This window comes from Prionailurus bengalensis, chromosome C1 (assembly GCF_016509475.1).
Source record: "Prionailurus bengalensis isolate Pbe53 chromosome C1, Fcat_Pben_1.1_paternal_pri, whole genome shotgun sequence".
NCBI lineage: Eukaryota > Metazoa > Chordata > Mammalia > Carnivora > Felidae > Prionailurus > Prionailurus bengalensis.
The window spans coordinates 212,054,720-212,077,518 of record NC_057345.1 but is presented as its reverse complement, the minus strand read 5'-3'; the positions used below and the strand labels follow the sequence as shown (position 1 = coordinate 212,077,518).

Sequence of the window (22,799 nt, the reverse complement as noted above, 5' to 3'; positions counted from 1 at the left end):
TGTTCAACTTAGATGATTTACAAAATTTCATCTTCCAGCTCACTAATTTTTCTCCTCCACCCTCTTCACTGTTCTGTGAAATCATCCATTTAGTGTTTTATGTTGATTGTTGCATATTTAAGTTTTAATATTTCCCTTTGGCTTTTCTTTATGTATTCTATTGGCTTGCTAAGATTCTCTTAGGCTGTCTTTCAATTTTTCATTCATTTCAAGTGTGTTTGTAGTTGCTCATTGAAGCAGTTTTATTATGGATACTTTAAATTATTTGTCAGATAATTATAGCATCTCTGTCATATCAGTGTTGGCATCTATTGATTTTTTTTTCATTCAGTTTGGAGTCTTTCTGGTTCTTACTCTGCTGAGTAATTTTCTACCAAAGTCCTTGCATTTGGGGTATTATGTTTGGAGACTGTGAATCCCATTTAAAGATTTGTTTTTGTTGACTTCTTTCGGTGCTGCTCCTACAGGACAAAGGGGCTGGGTGGGGAGGTGATGCTGCCTCACTGGTGCTAGGTAGGGATGAGTCTAGGTTCCCCTCTTGACTTTCTTTGACACTTGAGGGAGAGGGATGTCCTCCTTGCTGCTAGATATGGATGGGGGTTCAGGCTTCTCACTAGTCCTAAGCTTCCATCACTAGTCTGGTAGAAGTGCCTAGGTATCGTTTCCCATGCGGTCTCATTACTTCTGGGTGGTGGCAAAAGATCTGATTCTCCCACCCCGCCATGCCTAATGGGGGGGGGGGAGGCATCATTACTGCTGTGCTGTACGAAAATACAGGTTTCATGGACACCAAGATGGGGAGGGATGGCTACAAATGCCTGGCTCCCTACTCAGCCTTCTCTGACACCAGCTGAGCTGGGGAATTGGGATTCTTCCTTAGAGCCTCGAAACAGTAGAATCTGGGTTTCCCACTTGTCTTTTGATGGTGTTGGTAAGATGGGACTACGGGATGTGTGTGTGTGTGTGTGTGTGTGTGTGTGTGTGTGTGCATGTGTGTGTGTTCAGCCAGAGCATAGCCATTATTATCTGCAAATCTTCTGTCTTGTTAAACTGCCCCTTTTCTGGTCCTATGGCTACAGAGAGGAGAGGTGTTTTGCCTGCACCCACCGACATTTCCAGTTTGCCAACTTCTTCCGCCCCACATCTGGGATATGTGCTGCCAAAAGAAAACCGAGGAACTCCCCACAATGTCAGTCCTTGTGGCCCACGTTCCCTAGCTTGTCTGCCTTCTTCTGTGTACCTTTGTGTCTTCTTCTATTTTATAATCTCCAGAGTTTTTAGTTGCCCTTACCAGGAGAATAGGGCAAATACACACACTCCATCTTCCCATTTGTAGAAGCTCTCTGATTTTCTTTATATATATATATATATATATATATATATATATATATATATAATGAAAAAGGATCAGAGTCAACAGTGTCCTCTCAAAAGTCATTTGTTAACACCGACGTCTTTCTTCTGAAAACGAATGTCATTTTTGCTCAAGGAGATACTGAAGCAGGCCCTTGGGGATTTCTCTGACGGCCCTTCCTTCCAGGGCCTAGGTGCTGGCCTCTGATGGATGACCACAGTCATGGGTTTGGAGACCTCTATGTGCACACAAGCTTCTAGCAGGCAAGAAGTGAGTGAGTCACAATTAAGCAAAATGAGTTAGATGAAGAATTTGAGAAGCAAAAACAGGAAGGAGAGGCCACGTAAAGAAAGACTAGTTGGGAGATCAAGGACAGTATTGCTCTGACTTATCAGCCAATTACATGGTAGAAGACACCAAAAATAACATCAGATCTAGCAACGCAGCCAAGGGAATGGTGCGCGACCAGTGGGGAATGTGGGCATTGCCAGCAGTAGAGCGCGAACGAGGGAAAGTGGGTGAACAACTTCAGGGCTGAGACCCGCCGCACCCCAGAGGCAGAGGGGAGGAGACGCGACGGCAGGGCGGAAGGGGAGAGAGACATTCAGAGTCCCCTCTGCTGGGCTCCGGGAGAGGCCGGGAAAGCTCCGAGGGAGCCTCGAGCGCCCTGCCGGGGCTGCGGCGGCGGAGGGCAAAGGGCTGGAGCTCGGGCCCAGCGAGCCAGCGCGATCGGAGGGGCGACTGGGAGGGAAGCTCCCAGCGGTCGCGGCGGGCAGCGCTTCCCGGCCGGGGCGGAGCGTGTCCCCGACAGCGGTCCCAGCCTGCGCGCGCCCGTCCGTGCGCTCCGGGCACCGGCTCCTGGCGCCAGACTTCCGTCCTTCGCGCGCGCTTGCCGCCTTTCTCCCCCGCGCGCGCGTCGCCAATGGATGGCAACTCCCTGCTCTCCGTACCGAGGTAAGACCCGCTTCCCCCTTGGCCCCACCCAGTGGCCCTCGAACTCCGTCGCGCGCCCCGGGTCGCTCCCGAACTTGCTCCGGGGACTCCAGGGTCTGAGCTCGGCTTGATCTGGCCCCGGCCGAGCGAGCGGCCCCCGGGAGACGGTGGGCCCCCGTCTAGTGCACCACCGGGTGCGGAGCTGGGTGCGGCCTGCGCGCCGGGGCGGCTCGGGGTCGGGGGACAGCCCGGGCCCGCCTCGGGGGTCGGGGCTGGGGTCGGCTGTACGCGGCGGGAGCCAGACTTTCCGTGGGCACAGCCTGCGCGGGTTTCGCGCCCTGTGGGGGGACGGGCTCCTAGGTGGGGATGAGCCGAGGAGGAGCGAGACCAGGGCAGAGTACCCCATCCCCATGCATTTGGGTCTGGGCAAGGGGGTGCGAAGGAGGAGGGGGGGTTGCCCCTAATCCCCGACGGCACCCAGGCTGCGCCCCACCGAGACCTGGGACGGCAAGACCCGGTCCGCTCCAGTCCCACCCGCCCCAAGCGTCCCCACATCCCAAGCCGGTCTGCGCTGGCCGAGCGCGCCGCCGGCCTCCACCCCAGCCTGGGGTCCCCACGCGGGGTGGGTCGGGGACGCCGCCTCCGACTCGGCCGGGTGGGAGCAGCGTGTTTCCCTGGGAGGCGTCTCTTCCGGTCTCCTTCTCTCCCTTTGCCCCGGTTCCGCGCTCCCTCAGACTCAGTCCTTTGCGAATTTGGGAAACTGAGATTTTTGTATTTCACCCCCCCATAAACCTTAGCGGTAAACTGAGGCTGGAGCGCCGCCGTTCCCTGAGCCGAGCAGGTGGTTTTGCGCTCTTTGCGCAGCTCGAGGAGCGACCACCCCGAGCTGCGGCTCCGGGAGGGGGGTGCGGGGGTCTCACTGCCGCCCGCACAGCCCCACCTCTCCTAGGCGAGGGGCTTATAGGTGTCGCTCATCTTGTCATCCCCAACTCCCCCCCTTTCCCCCAAGCACACTCCTAGGCAGTTCCAGCCGAGATGATCAGGCACAGGAATAAACATTTTTCAGCTCGCATTCTTGGAGAGCAGCGAAACCCAACATCCAAGGGCGAGGGCACACATGCAGCCGATACTATATTGCCAAGCGGCCAAGATGGGGATGAGAGTCGAGGAGGGTGGGGGGTGGCAAAGGACCGAGACTGCTTTTCAAGCGCGTTGAAGGCTGCCATCTAGAGACTTGAAGTCTTTATTTATATTCTGTAATGAAATGGAGCTTTCCCAGCTCCACAGGCAATTTCCTTTTTAAGCATCCCTTTTCTGCGGGGTAGCGAAAGGGTCGGAAAAGGCCCACGGTGGTGTCTATGCCTGGCCTGAAGCTGCTGTAAAGTGAAAAATCTCTAACCCTGGGGACAGACACGGTCAAACTACCATGAAGTCTTTCCATTCTGCCCTAATGCACGAAAAAGACAGTTAAGACCACAGGAAGATTTTTTTTTAAGTTATGTGTATATATATATATATATATATATATATATATGTACACACACACACACACACACACACACACATTGCTACTGATTTTTAGGGAAAAGTGTGAGGCATTTGAAAGTGAAGCCATTTGGGGGTTCTGCTACCTGAGGTCATGAGAATTGAAATGGTAAACTGTGTGATTCCCACATTCCAACAGAGACACTTCTGGTAGGAGACGGATTGCGTTAAATGCAAGTTTGCAGATCAAGGGTGCTGGGCCTGAATCAAGATTGTATTCCTATTCAAAAGCTGGGACATTTTCTGAAATATTAAAATTCATTCTGCCAATTATTCTTTAACATTATTTCTGTTGCAGTATTGTAAAAAAAAATGACCTTATGAAGAGCGGACCAACGGCAATGATATTGCTCTGTAAAAATATTAATATTGATTTAATATCAGCTGCAGCAAATTAAATTTTGAATTTAAACTTGAATATTTTGGTCCATTCACCAAGACATATCACATTTCCACAAATCGGTGTAGTAATTCAGCTATTTTATCAGCATCCTTACTCATATGAGAGATATTCAGTTAACTCTAATAGATGAGTTAGTTTGATCCTCTATTTCACTGAATACAAGAAACATAATTTACTTTCTGTAATATTTTTTTTTAATTTTTTTTTCAACATTTATTTATTTTTGGGACAGAGAGAGACAGAGCATGAACGGGGGAGGGTCAGAGAGAGAGGGAGACACAGAATCGGAAACAGGCTCCAGGCTCTGAGCCATTAGCCCTGAGCCCGACGCGGGGCTCGAACTCACGGACCGCGAGATCGTGACCTGGCTGAAGCCGGACGCTTAACCGACTGCGCCACCCAGGCGCCCCAACTTTCTGTAATATTTAATTGGAAGCCACAGGCATTGATATACAAAAAATAAACTAGAATTACGAAACAGTGTATGGAAATACTATATTATTCATACCACTTGTCCACAAAACCTTGAATAAAGAATTGATCACTGGAAACTCTACACAAGCTTTTACAAGAATATGGCAATGGTCAGAAAAAATCAAATTGTGGTCAATCAATATGTGTGCTGTCTAAATATGAAATAATGTTTTCAGTGTTTACTAAATTGAGTGATTATAAATCACTTTTTCTATAAAGAATTATAATGCCATTGAAGAAATTTTGTTTGGCAATGGGGTAGGAAAAAGAAAATGATCAAGCTATACATTGAGTTAATTATAGAATTTTTGGTGTGTTGGCTTTTACATGTTCTGAAATTTTTCAGTGATTCAAAGATATAAACGAAATTTTGTTCAAGCAGTGTTTTGTCAAGATTGATCTAAAACTTGTATGTGATTCATACACTGTAGATACTTTGAAGCATGTTTTTTTTTTTTGAAGAAATTGTTTATGCTTCTTTGGGTTGTTATACTATATATTACCTTACCTCTGTGAAAGCTCCAATTAGTTCTTAATATGACACTTTTAAGTCTACAATACATTATGTGGATCACATTACAGATTTCTTTAAATCACTGGTTGTCAAAGCTGGAAGGTGTTTCCAATAATGGGGCTGAGCTGTGGAAAGATGAAATGTTCCATGTTAGTTGTGTTATAGGTCCAGACCCCACCTGTATCCTGACTAGTAGTCTAGTTTGAGTGAAAAACATAAAACAAAAAAGAAAAAAACAAAAAGGAAAAAAAAAAAAGAAATCTGAAAGTTTTTAAGATATTCATTTATTTTACAAAAAGTTTATTTGATTTGCTAAGGTGGCAAAACTAAGTATTATGAAAATGAAAGAGAATCCCAGGACTCTTCACCCAGGATGTTCCATGCCGTGGTACCCTGCACCACAATATAGTAACTACTGGTGTTGGACGGAAGGGTACCCTCACTTGCATTGGTAACTGGCGTGTGTAAATTAAGGTTTATATTTTATGAAGTGTTAGCCTATGTATGAAATTGTTCGATCAGTCACATCCCTGTGAGTGAATACGACAGATATAACCATCCCCACTTCCTAGTTGAAAAATTTGAAGGAAAAGGAAATTAAGTGTAGAAAATAATTGGATTTAAAAAGCCACGCAATAGTATGTAGCAAAACTGAGTCATCCACAGAGTTCTTCTGGCTTCAGGTTTAATTTTCTTTCTTGTATTGATTAAAAATCCATACCTTTTTTTTTTTTTCCAAAAGGGGGAAAAAGATTCTGATGCACAGTTGGGACCAACACTGGTATCATTAGAACACATGGGGGCAGCCTAAAAGCAAGGTCATCTTTTAAAGCCGACAAATACTGAAAATGTCATTTTTGCGAACAGAAATAATTTGTCACCTTGATCACATCTAAGGTTGAATTTGAAGTTTCAGAAAGGGGACGTCTCATTTCCTAAATCACTTGGATTTTTAATACTGTACTATTTTTTTTTATTTCATTTTGTTTGGCTTACTGGATTCTATTTCAGTAATGCTTTTATATGGCACTTTGAATGAGTAACTTATCGAACAAAGATCGACTTTTGAAAAAAATGAACTCTTTTGATTTAGATTTCCTGTGAGTTTATTTTAACCAAACCTAAGTTTAACCTAGCAACATTTCACTACAACCCGCCAGAATCTCCAGGCTTTTCTCTAGGAATGCTGGTTCTGGAGAAAAACAACTAGATTTTTTTTCTTTTTAATGGAGCAAACAAGGTAATACTATAAACTAGACTATGGTCTTCTATCCAGTTTTTATTGAAAGGTTATCTGTTTTCGAATTTATACAAAAAGAAAAAATCAATAGGACATGACATTTCTGTGTCCTAGATATCTGAAACTCTCAGAAAAGATGAATCCATCACTCCTAACAATTTGAGGATCAAGGACAAACAACAGACACTGTCTTAAATTTAGTATAAACTGAAGGCCATTCTCATTCCTGGAAATCACAGTCTCTTCAAGAGCAGTGCTGATGTGCCGACTTCGGCTCGGGTCATGATCTCGCGGTCCGTGAGTTCGAGTCCCGCATCCGGCTCTGTGCTGACAGCTCGGAGCCCGGGGCCTGCTTCAGATTCTGTCTCCCTCTCTCTGACCCTCCCCCATTCATGCTCTGCCTCTCTCTGTCTCAAAAATAAATAAATGCTAAAAAAAATTAAAAAAAAAAAGAGCAGTGCTGATGTGACCACATTCTCCAACTCAGAATTTTCAAGGAAACATGACCCAAGAGGTACTATTTCCTTTAGAGAAAGAAACTGGGAATTAGTCAGTCCTGGTACTGAGGACTCTGAGATCCACATTGCTGCAGCATAATAGGTATCTGAAGAAGAGACAGAAACTCTGAAGGCAATTTACCATAAAAACAATATTATAAAGAGTCTAGAAGTCCACCGATAATCCCACATTTCACATACACTTTTAGGGGCCCCTGGTATCTGTCCATGCGGTTCCTTTAGTATAAAATATGTATCTGATACCCAATAATCAGTTTTTAAATAAACTGTTAGAGCTCTTCTCATTCACAAGGGGTTGCCTTTGTCTGGTACTATTCATTTTAATGGGGTTTTATTCTGTGCATGAGAGTAACAGCTACGGAGACTTGCAAAGTGGTGTATTTGATGTCAGGAGACCTAATGTTTAGTCCTGTTCTGGAATTGATGGCTGTGACTAGGCAAGTTGCTTGACCTGTGGCTCTTCTGTCTTCTCCTGGATGTAGTGATATAGACCCTGAGTATGCTACTCTGCTGGGTCGCTTTTATTTCTAACCCACAGTGTTATAGACTTTACTGAAACAATGACTCTCAATTGGGCCTGATATGGATGAGCATCTCATTCTCCTAAAAGTGACAGATGAAGTTAAGGCATTTAAAGAAACTGAAGCGATATACCCATCCAAAAAAAAAAAAAAAAAAAAAAAAAAAGTCCAGCTTAGAGAATGGATTGGTTCATTTTTAACTGAAAAAATGTTTATTTATTTTGACAGAGAGAGGGAGAGAGAGAATCCCAAGCAGGCTTCGCGATGTCCGTGCAGAGCCTGATGTGGGGCTCGATCCCATGAACTGAGATCATGACCTGAGCTGAAATCAAGAGTTGAATGCTTAACCTACTGAGCCACCCAGGCACTCTGGTTGGCTTATTTTTAATGCCTCCCCATAGGGAGAGCAGCATAATGCTCACAGAAGGTATAACAAAATCTTTTTTTTTTTTTTTAAAGAATTTTGCACAGTGATTAACATCCTGCTTCTACCACTTGGCAGTTATTGGTTATCCACACTGGGGCAACCATTATAAGAATTGAGATAGTATGTGTGACATACATTGAGCAGTGAACCTTTGTCTTTTGCTGCTTATCATACTTAACAAACTCCTCTAAGTACGTGTGTTTCATGATCGATTTTTAAAATCAGTGCTGGGGCGCCTGGGTGGCGCAGTCGGTTAAGCGTCCGACTTCAGCCAGGTCACGATCTCGCGCTCCGTGAGTTCGAGCCCCGCGTTGGGCTCTGGGCTGATGGCTCGGAGCCTGGAGCCTGCTTCCGATTCTGTGTCTCCCTGTCTCTCTGCCCCTCCCCCGTTCATGCTCTGTCTCTCTCTGTCCCAAAAATAAATAAACGTTGAAAAAAAAAATTTAAAAAAAAATAAAATAAAATCCGTGCTGATGAACAGCCCACGTAAGTCAGACAGGAAGCCTACCTTAGCTGATATTGGCATATCTACTCCAGCTTTCTCTTGGTTTATCTTTTTTTGTCCTTTCACTCTTAACCTGCCTAAATCTTCGTATTTAATTTATTTCTTATAGACAGGCTATTCTATCTTCCTTAAAAAAAAATCCCGTCTGATAATCTCTTTTAATTAGTATGTTTAGACCATTCATATTTATTATGATTCTAGAAAGTCTGGACTAAAATTCACCAACTAACTAGCTCTTTTCTGTTTGTGCTATCTATTTGTTCCTTTTTTCCTCTTTTCTGCCTTCCTTTGGGTTGAGAATTCCTTAATGATTCTATTTTATCTTCTCTATTAATTTACTATTTATATTTTTTCTGTCCAAAAAACTTCCTTTAACATTTCCTATAAGGAATGTCTCTTGGCAATGACTTTTCTCAGTTTTTGGTTGCCTGAGGAAAATGTCAATTTTCCCTTTACTTTTTGAATCATTTCTTATGAGTATAGCTTTCTGGGTTGGCAAGATATTTTTTCTTTCATTGTTTTAAAGATGACACTTTATCGTCTTCTGGGTTTACGGTCTGTGCTAAGAAACGGTTTTCATTCTTATTTTGGCTCCTTTCAATGTTACCTGTCCTTTTTTCCTGCCTGCCTTCAAAATTTTCTTTTTAATCTCTTATTTAGAGCAGTTTGAATGTGATAGGCCAAGGGGGGGGGAGGGGGGAGGGAGGGTGCACACGTGCACCTGTGTGTTGCCTTTATTCCACATGGTGTCCTCGGAGCTTCTTGGATCTGTAGTTTGGTGTCTGTTAATAATTCTGAAAAAAATAAATACGTGATCTCTTAATGTGTGTCCTACCCTGTTCTCATTCTGTCTTTCCCCTCCAGAATTCCGACAGTACATATATCAGGATACAGCTCTTGGATACTCTCTTCTGGCTTGGTTTTGTTAGTTAGTTAGTTAGTTAGTTACTTAGTTTTATTAGTTAGTTAGTTTTATTCTATTGTTTATCCTTTTGTTTAAGTAGTTTGTATTGACCTGCTTCAAATTCATTGACTCTTTACTCAGCTGAGTTGATTCTACTGAAGAAATTATTAGAGGAATTCTTCATTCAATTATAGTGGTTTGCATTTCTAACATTTTCATTTGATTTTTCCTCTACAGAAATTACCCCTGTGAGCTTGCACGCATTGTACCTTTTCCACCAGAGTCATTAACCTAATAATCATTATTTTGAGTTTTTTGCCAGATAGTTGAACATCTGTGACACAGTCACATCTGGTTCTATTGGTTGCTTTGTCCATCCCTTGGAGGTTTTATTCCCCCTACCTTTTCACATGACGTAAAGTTTTTTTTATTAAAAGCCAGACATCTTATCTATCTATACAAGTGTGATAGAGTTTCCCCGAGTGGAAACTGGAAGTCAGTGCAATTATTTTATTCCTGTTTTAAAGGTGAAGGAATTTAGGCTTAATAGGGTTAAATGACTTGCCCAAGATCACTCAATTAGTGAGTGACAGAGTCAGAATTTGGACCCTGCTTTTCATATTCCAGTGTGTGAAATGTTGTATCACTACATCACTGCCCTTCTTAATTTCATGATATATGTACATTCCCACTATGGAGACCTAGAACTTATTCATGCCACATGGTTTCATTTATTTCAGATAGTTTTTAACTCCTATTCTAAGAAAGTTACCGAAGCGTATATAATGATGAGTAAGAAATCGTTCTTGCCTTTGATGAGCCTAGTATATAATTTCAACATGCCATTTTTTTTCTAAATGTCTTTTGATTCAATCTTTCTCAAAATATGGTTTCCAAATCAAAAGCAGCTGTGAAGACAGGTGGACACTGTAAGAGATTTTGACACAAAATTCCTGCAGAGGAAAGCAGTGGAAACCCAGCACATGACAGCCAGTGGAGTCAAGCCCATGAATTAAAAGTTTGTGTTTATTCCCAAAGAGGTCTAAGAATCCAGGCACCAAAACCTCTACATGCACACCAAGCCGCATTCTGCATGAAACAGAAGAGGTGACTTATTTAGACATATGGTTTGAAAGAATTCCTCTCTAAAAAAAATAATTTACAGGGGCGCCTGGGTGGCGCAGTCGGTTAAGCGTCCGACTTCAGCCAGGTCACGATCTCGCGGTCCGTGAGTTCGAGCCCCGCATCGGGCTCTGGGTTGATGGCTCAGAGCCTGGAGCCTGTTTCCGATTCTGTGACTCCCTCTCTCTCTGCCCCTCCCCCGTTCATGCTCTGTCTCTCTCTGTCCCAAAAATAAATAAACGTTGAAAAAAAAATTTAAAAAAAAAATAATAATTTACAGACCACTGTGCTTCTTTTTGTTCCTTCGATTTAAAATACACACCACATCACCAAATTATTGAAACAGTTAACAGAACTCCTTAGGGGAGCCATGGTTTTAGAAGTACAAGTCAGTTTAAAAAAGCATAAAGGTGTTATATTAGTTTTCTATTTTGCTTTAACAAATTGCCACAAAATCAGTGGCTTAAAACGACACAAATATATTATCTTAAAATTCTGTATGTTGGAAGTCTGCCACGGGTGTCACAGGAAGCAAATCAAGGTGTTGACAGGACCGCATTCTTTTCAGGAGGCTCTATGGAGGAATCTGTTTCCTTGCCTTTTCTGACTTCCACAGGCTGCTTGTAGTGTTTGCCTGATGGCACCTTTCCTCCATCTTCAAAGCCAGCAATGGTAGGTTGAGCTCTTACATCATGTCCTTCTGACTTCTGACCTCTTCTTCTGCCTCCCTTTTGCACTTTTAAGAATCCTGATGATTACACTGGGATCCATCCAGATTACCCAAGATAATTTCCCTACATCAAGGTCAGCTGATAAGTAACCTTAATTCCATCTTGAAACTTGATTCTGCTTTGCCATGTAATAACATATGCACGGGTTATGGGGATTTGACCATGGACATCTTTGGGGGCCCGTTACTCTTTCCACCACAGGGATTAATTTAACTAAAATATTCATCGTACTGGCTCTGAAAGAGCACTTGAGATTCTACTAAGAGTGCCCCCTTTCTCTCTCTCCCCTTCTTCTTTCTTTTGTTTCTTTTTTTAAAAAAAATTATTTTAGAGAGGGAGAGAGCCCACAAGCAGAGGAGAGGGGCAAAGGGAGAAAGCGAGAGAAAGAGAGAGGGAGAATTCCAAGCAGGCTCGATCCCACAACCCTGAGGTCATGACTTGAGCCAAAATCAAGAATCAGATGCTCAACTGACTGAGCCACCTAGGTGCCTGTCTCCTCCTTCTTTCTTAAATAAAGGGGAAAGGTGACAGGATGGTTGGTTTCTTCACTGCGATATGTGAATCATTCATGTAGCTGAGCCGTCCTCAAGTTTATTTAAGAACATAAGGCCAGATCAAAGTGGACTTGGAGACCTTAAAGAATTAACTCTTTGGCACATCTGTTTGTTGCAATGGTCATTAAAGCTATCCAGCAAATATTTCCTGCTGTCTTCCTAAGTGTGGGGAAGGATTACACTTGCTCATCTCCTTGGTACAAGGTATGGCCATCTGATTTGTTTGGGTCAATGCAAATTGTGCAGAAGGGGCATGTCTCTTCCAAGTGGAAGTGTTAAAGAGGGCATGTATGATTTGCTTCATTTCTCCAGCTTTCCGCCATGGTGTATAACATATTTCGTGTAGTTGCTGCTCTATCAGCCTGAGTTTTGGACTGAGCACAGCTTGAAGCAGAGGTCTCAGCCAGTCCATGATGGATGGGTAACATGAGCAAGACATAGACCTTTGTGATGTTAATCGTCTGATATTTTGGAGGTTTTCGAAACTGCACAGTAACCTGACCCGTTGTGCCTGACCCTGTCACTTTCAAGGTTGAAATGGTAGGTAGTCTGATGGGCTATTGACTGGCTCATGAAGGTTTCCAAGGGACCTCACAGAATTCTCCTTTTGCTCTGGACTTCCATAGATTCTCATCACTAACATGCAGTGATAAGAGGAGGGGATTGGAGAAAGGGAGAAATGGAACTCACCTTGACCACCTGTTGAAGCGGTCAGGAAGCAGGCCCTATGGACCAGCTCCACATAATAGCAATGAAAACTGTGGCCTGTAGGTCTCTCCTCCTGAGGACATGGAAAGTGAACTGGGAATGACACTCATCCTGATATCAGTTCACACCTTGCCCATTTCACAGTCCCACAGAGCTGCTGCTATTTAGGGGTATAATGGCATGCCATGAGCACATTTAACTCATGCAGATTCAATGCTACATGTTCATTTTCCTTTTTCAAATTTTTTCGTCTCTCTGGCTCTCTCATTATTGAAAAGATGGTAAGCTTATACTTATCTTGTGTTTTATTACATATTCTGCATTTCTGTATAGTGCACACGTACACGCAAATAACTTCATAAGACTTTTTCACAAAATTCAGCATGCCGTGATTTATGAGCCTCATAAGGGATTTTCAAAGTCCACTTTGACTCCACACCATGTTCAAGATAGGCAATGACATTAGACCTCCAACTTCACATTAGATGCTTCTAATGCTGCACAGTAATTCTGGTAACATGTCAACAGAAGAGGAGGACTGGAGGGTCAGACATCAAGCAACAGTTAGTGAGCAGACACTCACTCCTGACACCGTCAAGATTCTGGGATAGAGCAAGACTGATTTCCTGCTCTCCTCGTAGATCACTGTGGAGGCACGTGGCATTGCCAATGGAAGGAGATGCACTAGGAAGTAGATTCCCACCCGGCACATGCTGACTCCGGTTTCTTGTTTCATTTCCTGAGTGACGTCTCTCAGGCTCACAAAACTGATCAGTTCTCTTATTTGATTGACATGATCGACAGGTGATCCTTAACTTCTTTAAACAATTTCTTAAAAATAACTTCTTAAAACAACTTCTCCCTAACAAGAAATTTACCTATAGGGGTGCCTGGGTGGCTCAGTGGGCTCAGCATCCAACTCTCGAATTTGGCTCAGGTCATGATCTCACAGTTTGTGAGATCAAGCCCCGCATCAGGCTCTGCACTGAGAGTGCAGAGCCGGACTGAGATTCTCTCTCTTCCTCTCTCTCTCTGCCTCCCCACCATGCTTGTTCTCTGTCTCTCCCTCTGTGTCTCCAAATAAATAAACCTTAAAAAAATGAAGTTTACCTGTAAAATATGTCCTTTGAAAAGATCAAATGATTTCTCTCTGTGCTGGAGAAATCGGAACCCATTGATTATGGGATTTCAGAGCTACAAAAAACTTCAGTAAAGGTCACTTTGCTAAATCCCCTACCTTTACAGATAAAGAAATTGAAGTCATGAAAAGTTAAAATGAATTATTCAAATCATACAGATATTTGGAGGTAGGGCCAAGAATAAAACCATGAGCTCTTGACTTACCATTGCATTGGATTTTTTTTTTAAATAATGCTAATAATAAGGTCCAAAACATAGAAGCTCTTGGCATTTTCTGGCACAGCAAACTCGTCTCTCACCCACATCTAAATACCTTCTTTACTTTTCCTCAAGAACTATGATATCTATATAACTGCTCATGTTTCCATTTCAGTTCAGCTTCAGAAATCCCCAAAAACAAATTCAAAATTCAGTTGTAACAAACATGTAGGAGTTTATTGCCTGAATATGTGTGCTGTTTTGAACCATGATACTGGCCTTTTGTTATAATTTCTATTTTCCTTAGCCTTGAATTTTAACCTGTTTTACCATTTTATTGTAGCTATCTTTTCTGTTAGCTGTTACACATTCTTCATGGAACAAGATGGAATATCCATCATTAAGTCACTCACACAATCAATCATTTTATTTATAAGCAATGCAAAAGAGTAATTTTCCTGTGTATTGGAGGAATTAAATTGATCTGTGGCAAACTGGGACTCATATAAGATAATGGTCTATTTGTATTTAATTAGACTTTCTTTGACGATAGCCTGATTGTATCTGAGAAGTTAGAAGCAGTTTCTTTAAAATGATTATGAGATAATTAAGATTAAAGTAAAGTCAACTGCTTCAGAATAAACATATAACAAAATAGGATGCTAAAGCTTTGTGAGATGTAATTTTTAATTATTTATCAAACACGATGTGGGGCCCCTGGGTGGCTTAGTGGGTTAAGTCTCTGACTATTGGTTTCAGCTTGGGTCATGATCTTGGGTCATGATTCGTGAGATCGAGCCCTGCGTCGGGCTCCTCACTGACGGTGTGGAGCCTGCTTGGGATTCTGTCTCTCCCTCTCTCTCTGCCCCTACCCCTTTCACTCTCTCTCAAAATAAGCTTAAAAAACAAAATAATAGAAACCCCACAATGTTATCCACACATCTAAAAAATATATCTGTACGTATTGGATATCAATTCATATCAGGTATTAGTGCCTAAAAGTGCCCTTTTAAGTTTGTAAATTTTATATTTTAGCATACTTTGTTTAGGTATTAAAATGCATTAAGTAAAAGAGGAATTCTTAAATATTTGACTTTGCTTCCAGAGATATAAGGAGACTTCATGATTTTCTCTCTTTATACTTTAATATTAACATAAGTTAAACAACACACTTAATTGCTTTTTGTTCTAAAAATCTATAATTTTTAACATTATAATGAGAACGTAATAAGAATGCAATAAGTAACTTTTGATAGTTAATGCCTATGAATAGATTTATTCATTCATTTACCGCTGGAGTAACCAGTACTCCCACTTCGTTTATGCAAACAATTTATTGCAGTAATTTAAACCAAAAATAACATTCAGGTAAAAAATACAGGACTAGCTGAAGTCATTTTCTTCTATGTGAAACCTTGGCCCAACATGACGAGCTCATTGCTGACTTATGCACTCGGTATAACCTGAAGACTTCTAATTTCTACTTTTTTTTTCTGAGCGAATTAACAGTGCTTCAAAATAGAAATTAAATAGGTGCATACACTTCACCTGTCTAATTATCAACAAGTCAGTGATCTGACCTAGCATTCTGTTAAACCATTAGCCTTCCTTTCTGGCAAAGGAAAAGAAGAAGAAGGGGGAGAAGAAGGGGAAGGGGAAGGGGAAAGAGAAGGAGAAGAAAGAAAGAAAGAAAGAAAGAAAGAAAGAAAGAAAGAAAGAAAGAAAGAAAGAAAAAGAAAGAGAAAGAAAGAAAGAAAGAAAGAAAAAAAGTGGTGACTTCTTAAGAACCTTGACATTTAGAAAATGAGCTGCAGTTTTATCACATGAATCACTATTAAAAAAGTGTCCAAGAAGGCAATTCAGTATCCAGAGAACATGTTCTCCAGAGAAGCTGTCCTCCCAGCCTTAATCACATCAGCCCATGTAGATCCCAGTCATCCTTCTTGAAGGAGAAAGCATATCAACAAAATATTAATGATGGCATTTTTCTCAGTTTTTCCACGAGGTCTAAGATATTTTCCATAGGATGGACAAGGCACATATAAAGAGGGAGGCGGAAAAGTGAAGATCTAATCCAAGTTTTAACCTTGAAGACAATATGGGGCTGGTATGGTGGTTGGGAGCAAGGAAAAAAATAGCGGGCAAGACTTCCTTGCTTATTTGAGAGGAGGGAATGAAAGCCAGTGATTTGTGTGCCATCTTCACCATGTAAGAATGAGTGGAACCTGGAAAAAGTACCTGAAGTACATTCACGACAAAGAAGAGGAAATGCCATTAAACAGCGAATGCAACTCAGACATCTGATTGGAAACGTTATGTTTAAAAATCATACAACTTATACAAATTAGTTCATTTGATCAGTATTTTAAAAATAAGAAAGTAAGTATGAATCATGTAAACAACAGATAATGGGTTCGGTGTTGATTGGATTGGAAGATCCAATTTTCCCGTCAAAATTGTTGTTAACATGGCACTTTTGGTCACAATGTCATAAACAGTGTTAGTTCTGTATTCAGCAGCCCTCATCAATTTTGTTGGTGCTCCCTTTAATTCTTCGACTCTCAAGTCAATCTCTTGTGAAAATATCTGTCACGTCATCACCCTCATTGATTTTTCTCTTCCAAAATTAACTGATCTCACTCTGCCAGACGCTTATTTGGAGATGGTTTGACATGTGAGAAAGAGTTCTCCAACATCATTTTCTTCTTCCCGCATCTTTTCCAAGATTTATTTCAGTTGATTAGCATTTCATTTAGACAAAATCACAACCTCTTAAATCATCAACAGAAAACAACCATCAAAGGTATTGATGCAGTGGACAGAGATAAACACTCAACTGGGGAGGGATCTTTACCAGAGACTAATTGTTAGTGGTCAATCCATTTGCTTTCTTATACAATCTTGAAACTGCAGGGACAGGCTAATGAATAACAAGGACACCTGATTTGGTGGGGGCAGATAAGTTCCAGTGACTTTAGGTTTACCAGATTTTCTCCAGGGAAGGGTACTGCTGGAAATCTTTTCCATCTTCACAAACGTTATCTGTAGATGAGCCGATTATCTAATGAAGCCATGCAGGTGCAATTGAATATTTCAAAAACTCAGTCATCTGGAAATCTCCACCGTAGTTAAGATTACAGAAGTCTTTCTGTTTCCGAAATGTCTCACAATTCTTGGTCTATTCTTGATGCACATGTGGTGATTTAGATTGAGTGTATGAAAAGCACCAAGGAAGATGAATCATTTAAATATACCTTTTACCTAATACTCCTTGAGCCACGTTTCTCTGTTAGCGCAGAGAACGTCGATGCTAATATCTCCCGGAAGACTAGCAAAGTCCATGTGAGGAAAGGGGCACTGAGCCCAGGACACTGGATCCAAACATTGATTGCCTTACAAACAGGCAAAGGTTTACAGGATGTTGAAAGAGTACACTTAAAAAACATTGTTCCATCAAAGTATCTTTGATTGGGGGCGCCTGGGTGGCGCAGTCGGTTAAGCGTCCGACTTCAGCCAGGTCACGATCTTGCGGTCCGTGAGTTCGAGCCCCGCGTCGGGCTCTGGGCTGATGGCTCAGAGCCTGGAGCCTGTTTCCGATTCTGTGTCTCCCTCTCTCTCTGCCCCTCCCCCGTTCATGCTCTGTCTCTCTCTGTCCCAAAAATAAATAAACGTTGAAAAAAAAAATTAAAAAAAAAAAAGTATCTTTGATTGGCATATAAAAGCTTACCTTTAGCCAAATAAATATATCAAAGCATTTAATTGAGAAGGTTCACATAGTTCTAACTAAAGAAATTTGAATGTCATGATCACAGAGAACACGGACATGATTAATAAGACATTATACACTTCCTGTTTCCAGTCTCGCTAATTCCACTGACAGCATCGCCTCGCAGATACATTCAAAACCAAACCAAGCTGAATTGACTGCTCTTTAATCTACCTTCCTCAAGGTGATGAAGGTTTTCATATTAAAGCCCTTACCTGGAAGCTGGGGGTAGGGAATGCCACATTCCTCTGCTCCCTTTTCTAACCAACTAGGTGTCACAGATTGGCTCCCAGTGCCTGACCATATTCCCAGGAGTAGTCAACAAACAGTAGATTAGTCTGGAGGGAGATTTTAAGGGCACACCTTTATAGAAATTATTTCCACAGACATAGTGATGACGGTGTAGAAGCGAAATGTGTGGTTCCCTGTGGTGAGAAATGAGCACGGAAGGGAAGCCAAGGGTTTGATGTTGGAAGCACCCACAGTCCATCCACCAAGATGGACTTGACATTCCCCTCAGCCTGGCTAAACTTTAGACATCATATTCCTGACTCCAGTCCCAGGCTTTCCTTTGTTTACAGCATTTTCTTTAGAAAACTTGTGCTTATAAATGATTTCTGTGCTCCTCTGAGATATAAGTCCTTTGAAAAGCCTCTTATTGTGTTTTACAACCCAGGAATGTTTTTGTTAAGACATTACTTGGAATTCCATTACCTGGAGAAAGTCTCTTTGAAACATAAACATCATGGGAGATAGCACCCCAATCTCCCGATCTCCCACTTTCTGTAGGAAGGGAAGAGCCTAGCTTGTGTAGGCACCTTTGCTCCAAGTTATAAAACTGTCTGCTGCCATGAAGATATGAGAAAGTTTACTTTTCCTTTGGGTAAGACCAATTAACACCACCACCACCCGTCTGCTCTTAAAAATTCTCCCACTCTTTGTTTTCATGATGTTGAGTTTAGACTATATTCTGCTCTCTCTCTCTCTCTCTCTCTCTCTCTCTCTCTCTCTCCCCCCCCTTTTGCAATAGCCCTGCATATAGTCTTCTGTACCTGCCGAGTTTTGTCTGGTACAATTTTTGCTTTGACCTCATCTTTAGGAACACGGACTATGTCTAAGTTGGTTAATGGGACAGTGGTGGAGAGCTCAGATCTAGAGGTCCCACAACCTAGACAGAAACCCTGACTCCACTGCTCCTCAGGGCAGTTAGTGGACAATTTGTACAATAAATAGGAGTTGTTTGAATAGAGGATCAACACTGAACATCAGCACTGATTAAATCCACTAGATGATGTTCCCAGTTGCTTTGCTTTAGTGCAAAGTCATGGAGGAAGTGAATCCGTGAGTGTGTTATCCAGTCCTCTGCATTATTCCTGACTTTTTGCAAGCATATCAGTCATAATTAGCTGCACTAAGCTTGGCATGCTGTTTTGCCCCTAGTGTTTCCACATCACTCTGCAGCAGGCGACTAACTGTGACTTAATGAATAGCAACATTATTGAAGCTTTGGTTCCTTGTTTTTCTTGGTGACTTTACTTTCAAGAATCATAATTATTCAACCTAGACAGAACAACTACTGCCCTTCTGCAGACATTCAAATAATCAGTGAAAATATTTCAGCCAAGGTATTTATTTTCAAGACTCTCCAAAGAAGGCTTTCCTAGCAATAGTAAAGCAGTCCAACTCATCCAAATTCCAGTAGTCCCTGTGGGCAGGGGATACCCTTCCTCTTACAAACGTGCTGCTCTCTAACTTTTTTCCATTGCTTTTCCATCAAAATAATACCTCCTTTAATGCCATATTAATAGTCTACAGTAATAGAAACACCTGCAGTGAGGCAAATAGACTTTGAATTCCTCTGAAAGTAATTTCTGTAAAAAACAAATAGAAAAGAGAATAACAGGTGTTCCACTGCTGACTACCCAGCTGCCTCATTCTATTCTTGTCGAGTCCTGCTTTCCTTGAACCTGTGAGTGGAGAAGCCTGAAATATTCCGATATACATCTAATTTTTCAGATAATTCAGAGATTGTATTTTCATGATATTCAATACACAACTCTTTGGGAACATTTAATTTACCTTGGGTACCGTGTAGACAGTGCTTTGTAATGGAAAAATCCCAAGGCATGGAATTGACAGATCTGGTCCGAGGCGTTCTTTGATGTGCTGTGTGATTTGGGCTAAATTATTTCACTACCTTGAACTTGTATATTAATGTTTCTTGCCCCAATTCTCGTTACTTTTATGCAGAGAAAGCTAAGCAAACACTATGAAAATATTTACTTCACTAGAATAATATTCAGGTGTCCTTTTCCTTATTCTTTTACATATTCTAGTTTTATGTATTGCTTTTTTGTTTCTCTCCTTCATTACAACGTAAATGCCATGAAGGCAAGACTTTTTGTTTTATTCACTGCAGTGTCTTGAGCTCTTCATACAATGCTTGGGGCTCAGTAGCTATTGGTTGAAGGAATTAAAAAAAAGTGCACGCAGATTTCTACTTAGCTTTATGGTTGCTTAGAAAGGCTTATGTTCTATTCTGCTTTTTCTGCTTACAAAGTGGCTATTAGACCTTAGCACATTGTTAGAAAGAAGTTCTATTTTGATTGAGCATTTTAGGAAAAATGAAATGCTTGCGCGTTTCTGGAAGGTCTTGCCTAAGAAAATGAGAAACTCAGAGGTAACTGAATCAGTGGCTAAAAGGTCTGATATATATAACTCCTACCCTTTATTGAGGTCAGCCTTACACTTATAATTTTGGCTGGGAGGGTAAACTCTATTCCATCTACAGTGGAAAAGAATTGAGCTGTTAGGCAATCCCACAGTACACATCAAGAACACACGTATATAAAGCTTCCTTGTGATTGCTGTTTGTAGGTCTATCACATCAGGATGTAGCTACATTTGAGACCCGCATGTCAGATTCTCTGAGAAATCAGCATGTAGACACTGTGAAGGTATGCATAAAACATAGTAATCTTATCTCAAGATAGGTCTTGAAGGGGAAAGAAAAAGTCTCGTCCTCTTAGTTGGCATATTTTTGCTTAAATCTTTCACAAGGGAAGACCTTTCTCACCGCAATGATCTCCTATCTAGGACACATTCGTTTCTACTTTGCAAAGAAACAGGCTAATAAGCTTAATGGTCGGCTGCGTTCCCTCCCTGAGCCACACTTAACAGCAGCTCCTGAACTTGAAGGCTTTGCTTTCCCTCCTTGCTGTGCCACATAGAAGTTCTCTTGCCTGTTTGCAACTATAATTTGCCATAAATCTTAAATTACAGGATTTGCCTCAGAAATATGTTCCTAGCACTAGGAACACGAGTGTTCCAAGGCACTAAGCAGCCTCGAAGTGTCTTGACATAATCTCCCTAGCTGGATTTGCTCAATTTGCTCACTGCTCTCAGTTCACGTTTCTCAGTGCCATCTAATGAGGCAACAGCATCGACCTGCTGTGACAATGGCTATATTGTCCTAATAATGATGAAACGTGTTCATCTGCTGGGCCTCAGTAAAATTCCGTGCTCCGCCTCTGCTAGAAAGAAATGTGATTTCCAAGAACAAGTCAAGGTGTCTTGAATCTTGAGTATTTGGGAATCTGTGGAGTTCTACAAGCTGAAATACATATTTATATTCATTTTATGGTCTTTTCATTGAGTAGTGTTTTATGTTGCTATGATTTATATGTGACATAATACTGGAAGTTCTTATTAATAGTAGCTACATATAGATCCTAGCTCTTTAATAATCTGTGTTCTGATTGCTTTATCTTCTATGTCTGCCTTTAGAAAGCAAAGGATTCTTACTCTGTCAAATTTTATCTCAGAAATAGCTACTGCTGAATGAGTGACAGGAGGATTCATCGCGAACCTTCTGACAGAGATACTGGTCCCAGCTCTAGGCCTTGATTTCACCTTCTGAAATCAAAAGGTGGGGCAAAAGGAGTTTTACGGATGAAATAAGAAACTATGCCGATGATACCTCAATCATTGGGATTAACCTGGATGAAAAAATACAGTTGAACAGTTTGATAATACCTCATGGTATCAGAAATGCATTTGCTATTAGGAATATGGTTTGCACAAAAAAGGAGGAATATTGCAATACTATTAAAAAAAACAAAAACGAATGTTTTTCAAGTGCATTAAATGAGAATCTTTGTAAATGGTTAGTTGGCTTAAAAATAGTTTAGCTAGGGGCGCCTGAGTGGCTCAGTCGGTTAAGCGTCTGACCTCAGCTCAGGTCATGATCTCACAGTTCATGCGTTCGAGCCCCACATTGGGCTCTGTGCTGACAGCTCAGAGCCTGGAGCCTGCTTCAGATCCTGTATCTCTTTCTCTCTCTGCCCCTTCACCCACTAGTGCTCTGCCTCTCTCTGTCTCAAAAGTGGATAAACATTAAAAAATAAAAATAGTTTATCTACAAATTGTGCAAAGATATAATTTAGCCAGTAGCATCGTTTATTCCAATTCCTGAAGAGCTGCCCAAATTAAAGCTTCATTATTTTTAACTACAATTTTCCTCTGAAATATAAAAGCTCAGAGGAAGCTCTAAGCCCCTCTGGCTTACAGACTATTCTCATGAAGTGGAAAATGCAGGTATATTTTTCTGTTTCAAGCGGAGTGTTTTTAAGCATTGTAGCTTAGGACTTAATACGATGTCCTGCATTTTGCCTATCCTTTTATTTGTTCACTCATTAGTTTTGTTTTTAATTGAGTGAACTCATGAAAAAAGAGAAAGTAGATGTCTGATTCTTTCCTTTATTTTTGTATCTCATTCTAAAACCTGATCATTTTTAAGTTGCCTTTTTTTTTTGTAAATTAAACTGGAGTTTAGTAGAAAATTTGATCACTCTACCTGTATCGCTAACATATTGGATTGTGTTATGCAACTTCCATTAGGATGAAAATGCCTTGTGGAGAAAACAATTCAGATCTGGCAGACAGGTAGCATGCATCCTATCTGAATTTTGTATGCGAGTCACCTACCGAAGCTTTTTCTGCAAAATGAAATTTATAAACACAATGGCAGCGTATTTTTATAATGAATTTATAACTCGAAAATTTAAGATTCAACGATTATCAATGAACTCACAGATTGTGTTTTCGCCCACTGGGCACTTTGATCTATCGTGCAGAGGTAAACTTGCTTCACAGTATGCCTGCTTGTCAAGAGATTGTGTGCTATGTATATCTATATATGAAGACCATATTTTTCGAATTTAAAATCAAGACACTTACCCTT

General features: G+C 41.3%; 1 protein-coding gene across 2 annotated transcripts in view; it reads left to right on the top strand.

Moving 5' to 3' along the window:
- Positions 1–1,726: 1,726 nt before the first annotated feature.
- The window catches only part of LOC122481871 (SPHK1 interactor, AKAP domain containing), a 162,597-nt gene continuing 141,524 nt past the window's right edge, over positions 1,727–22,799 (top strand). Inside the window, exon 1 of one of the 2 annotated variants that reach the window (XM_043578053.1) lies at positions 1,727–2,308. In XM_043578053.1, coding sequence (XP_043433988.1) covers positions 2,277–2,308 — 32 coding nt within the window. In that variant the 5' untranslated portion in view covers positions 1,727–2,276. The remainder of the gene's footprint in view (positions 2,309–22,799) is intronic. The other variant, XM_043578054.1, reaches the window with a different exon arrangement.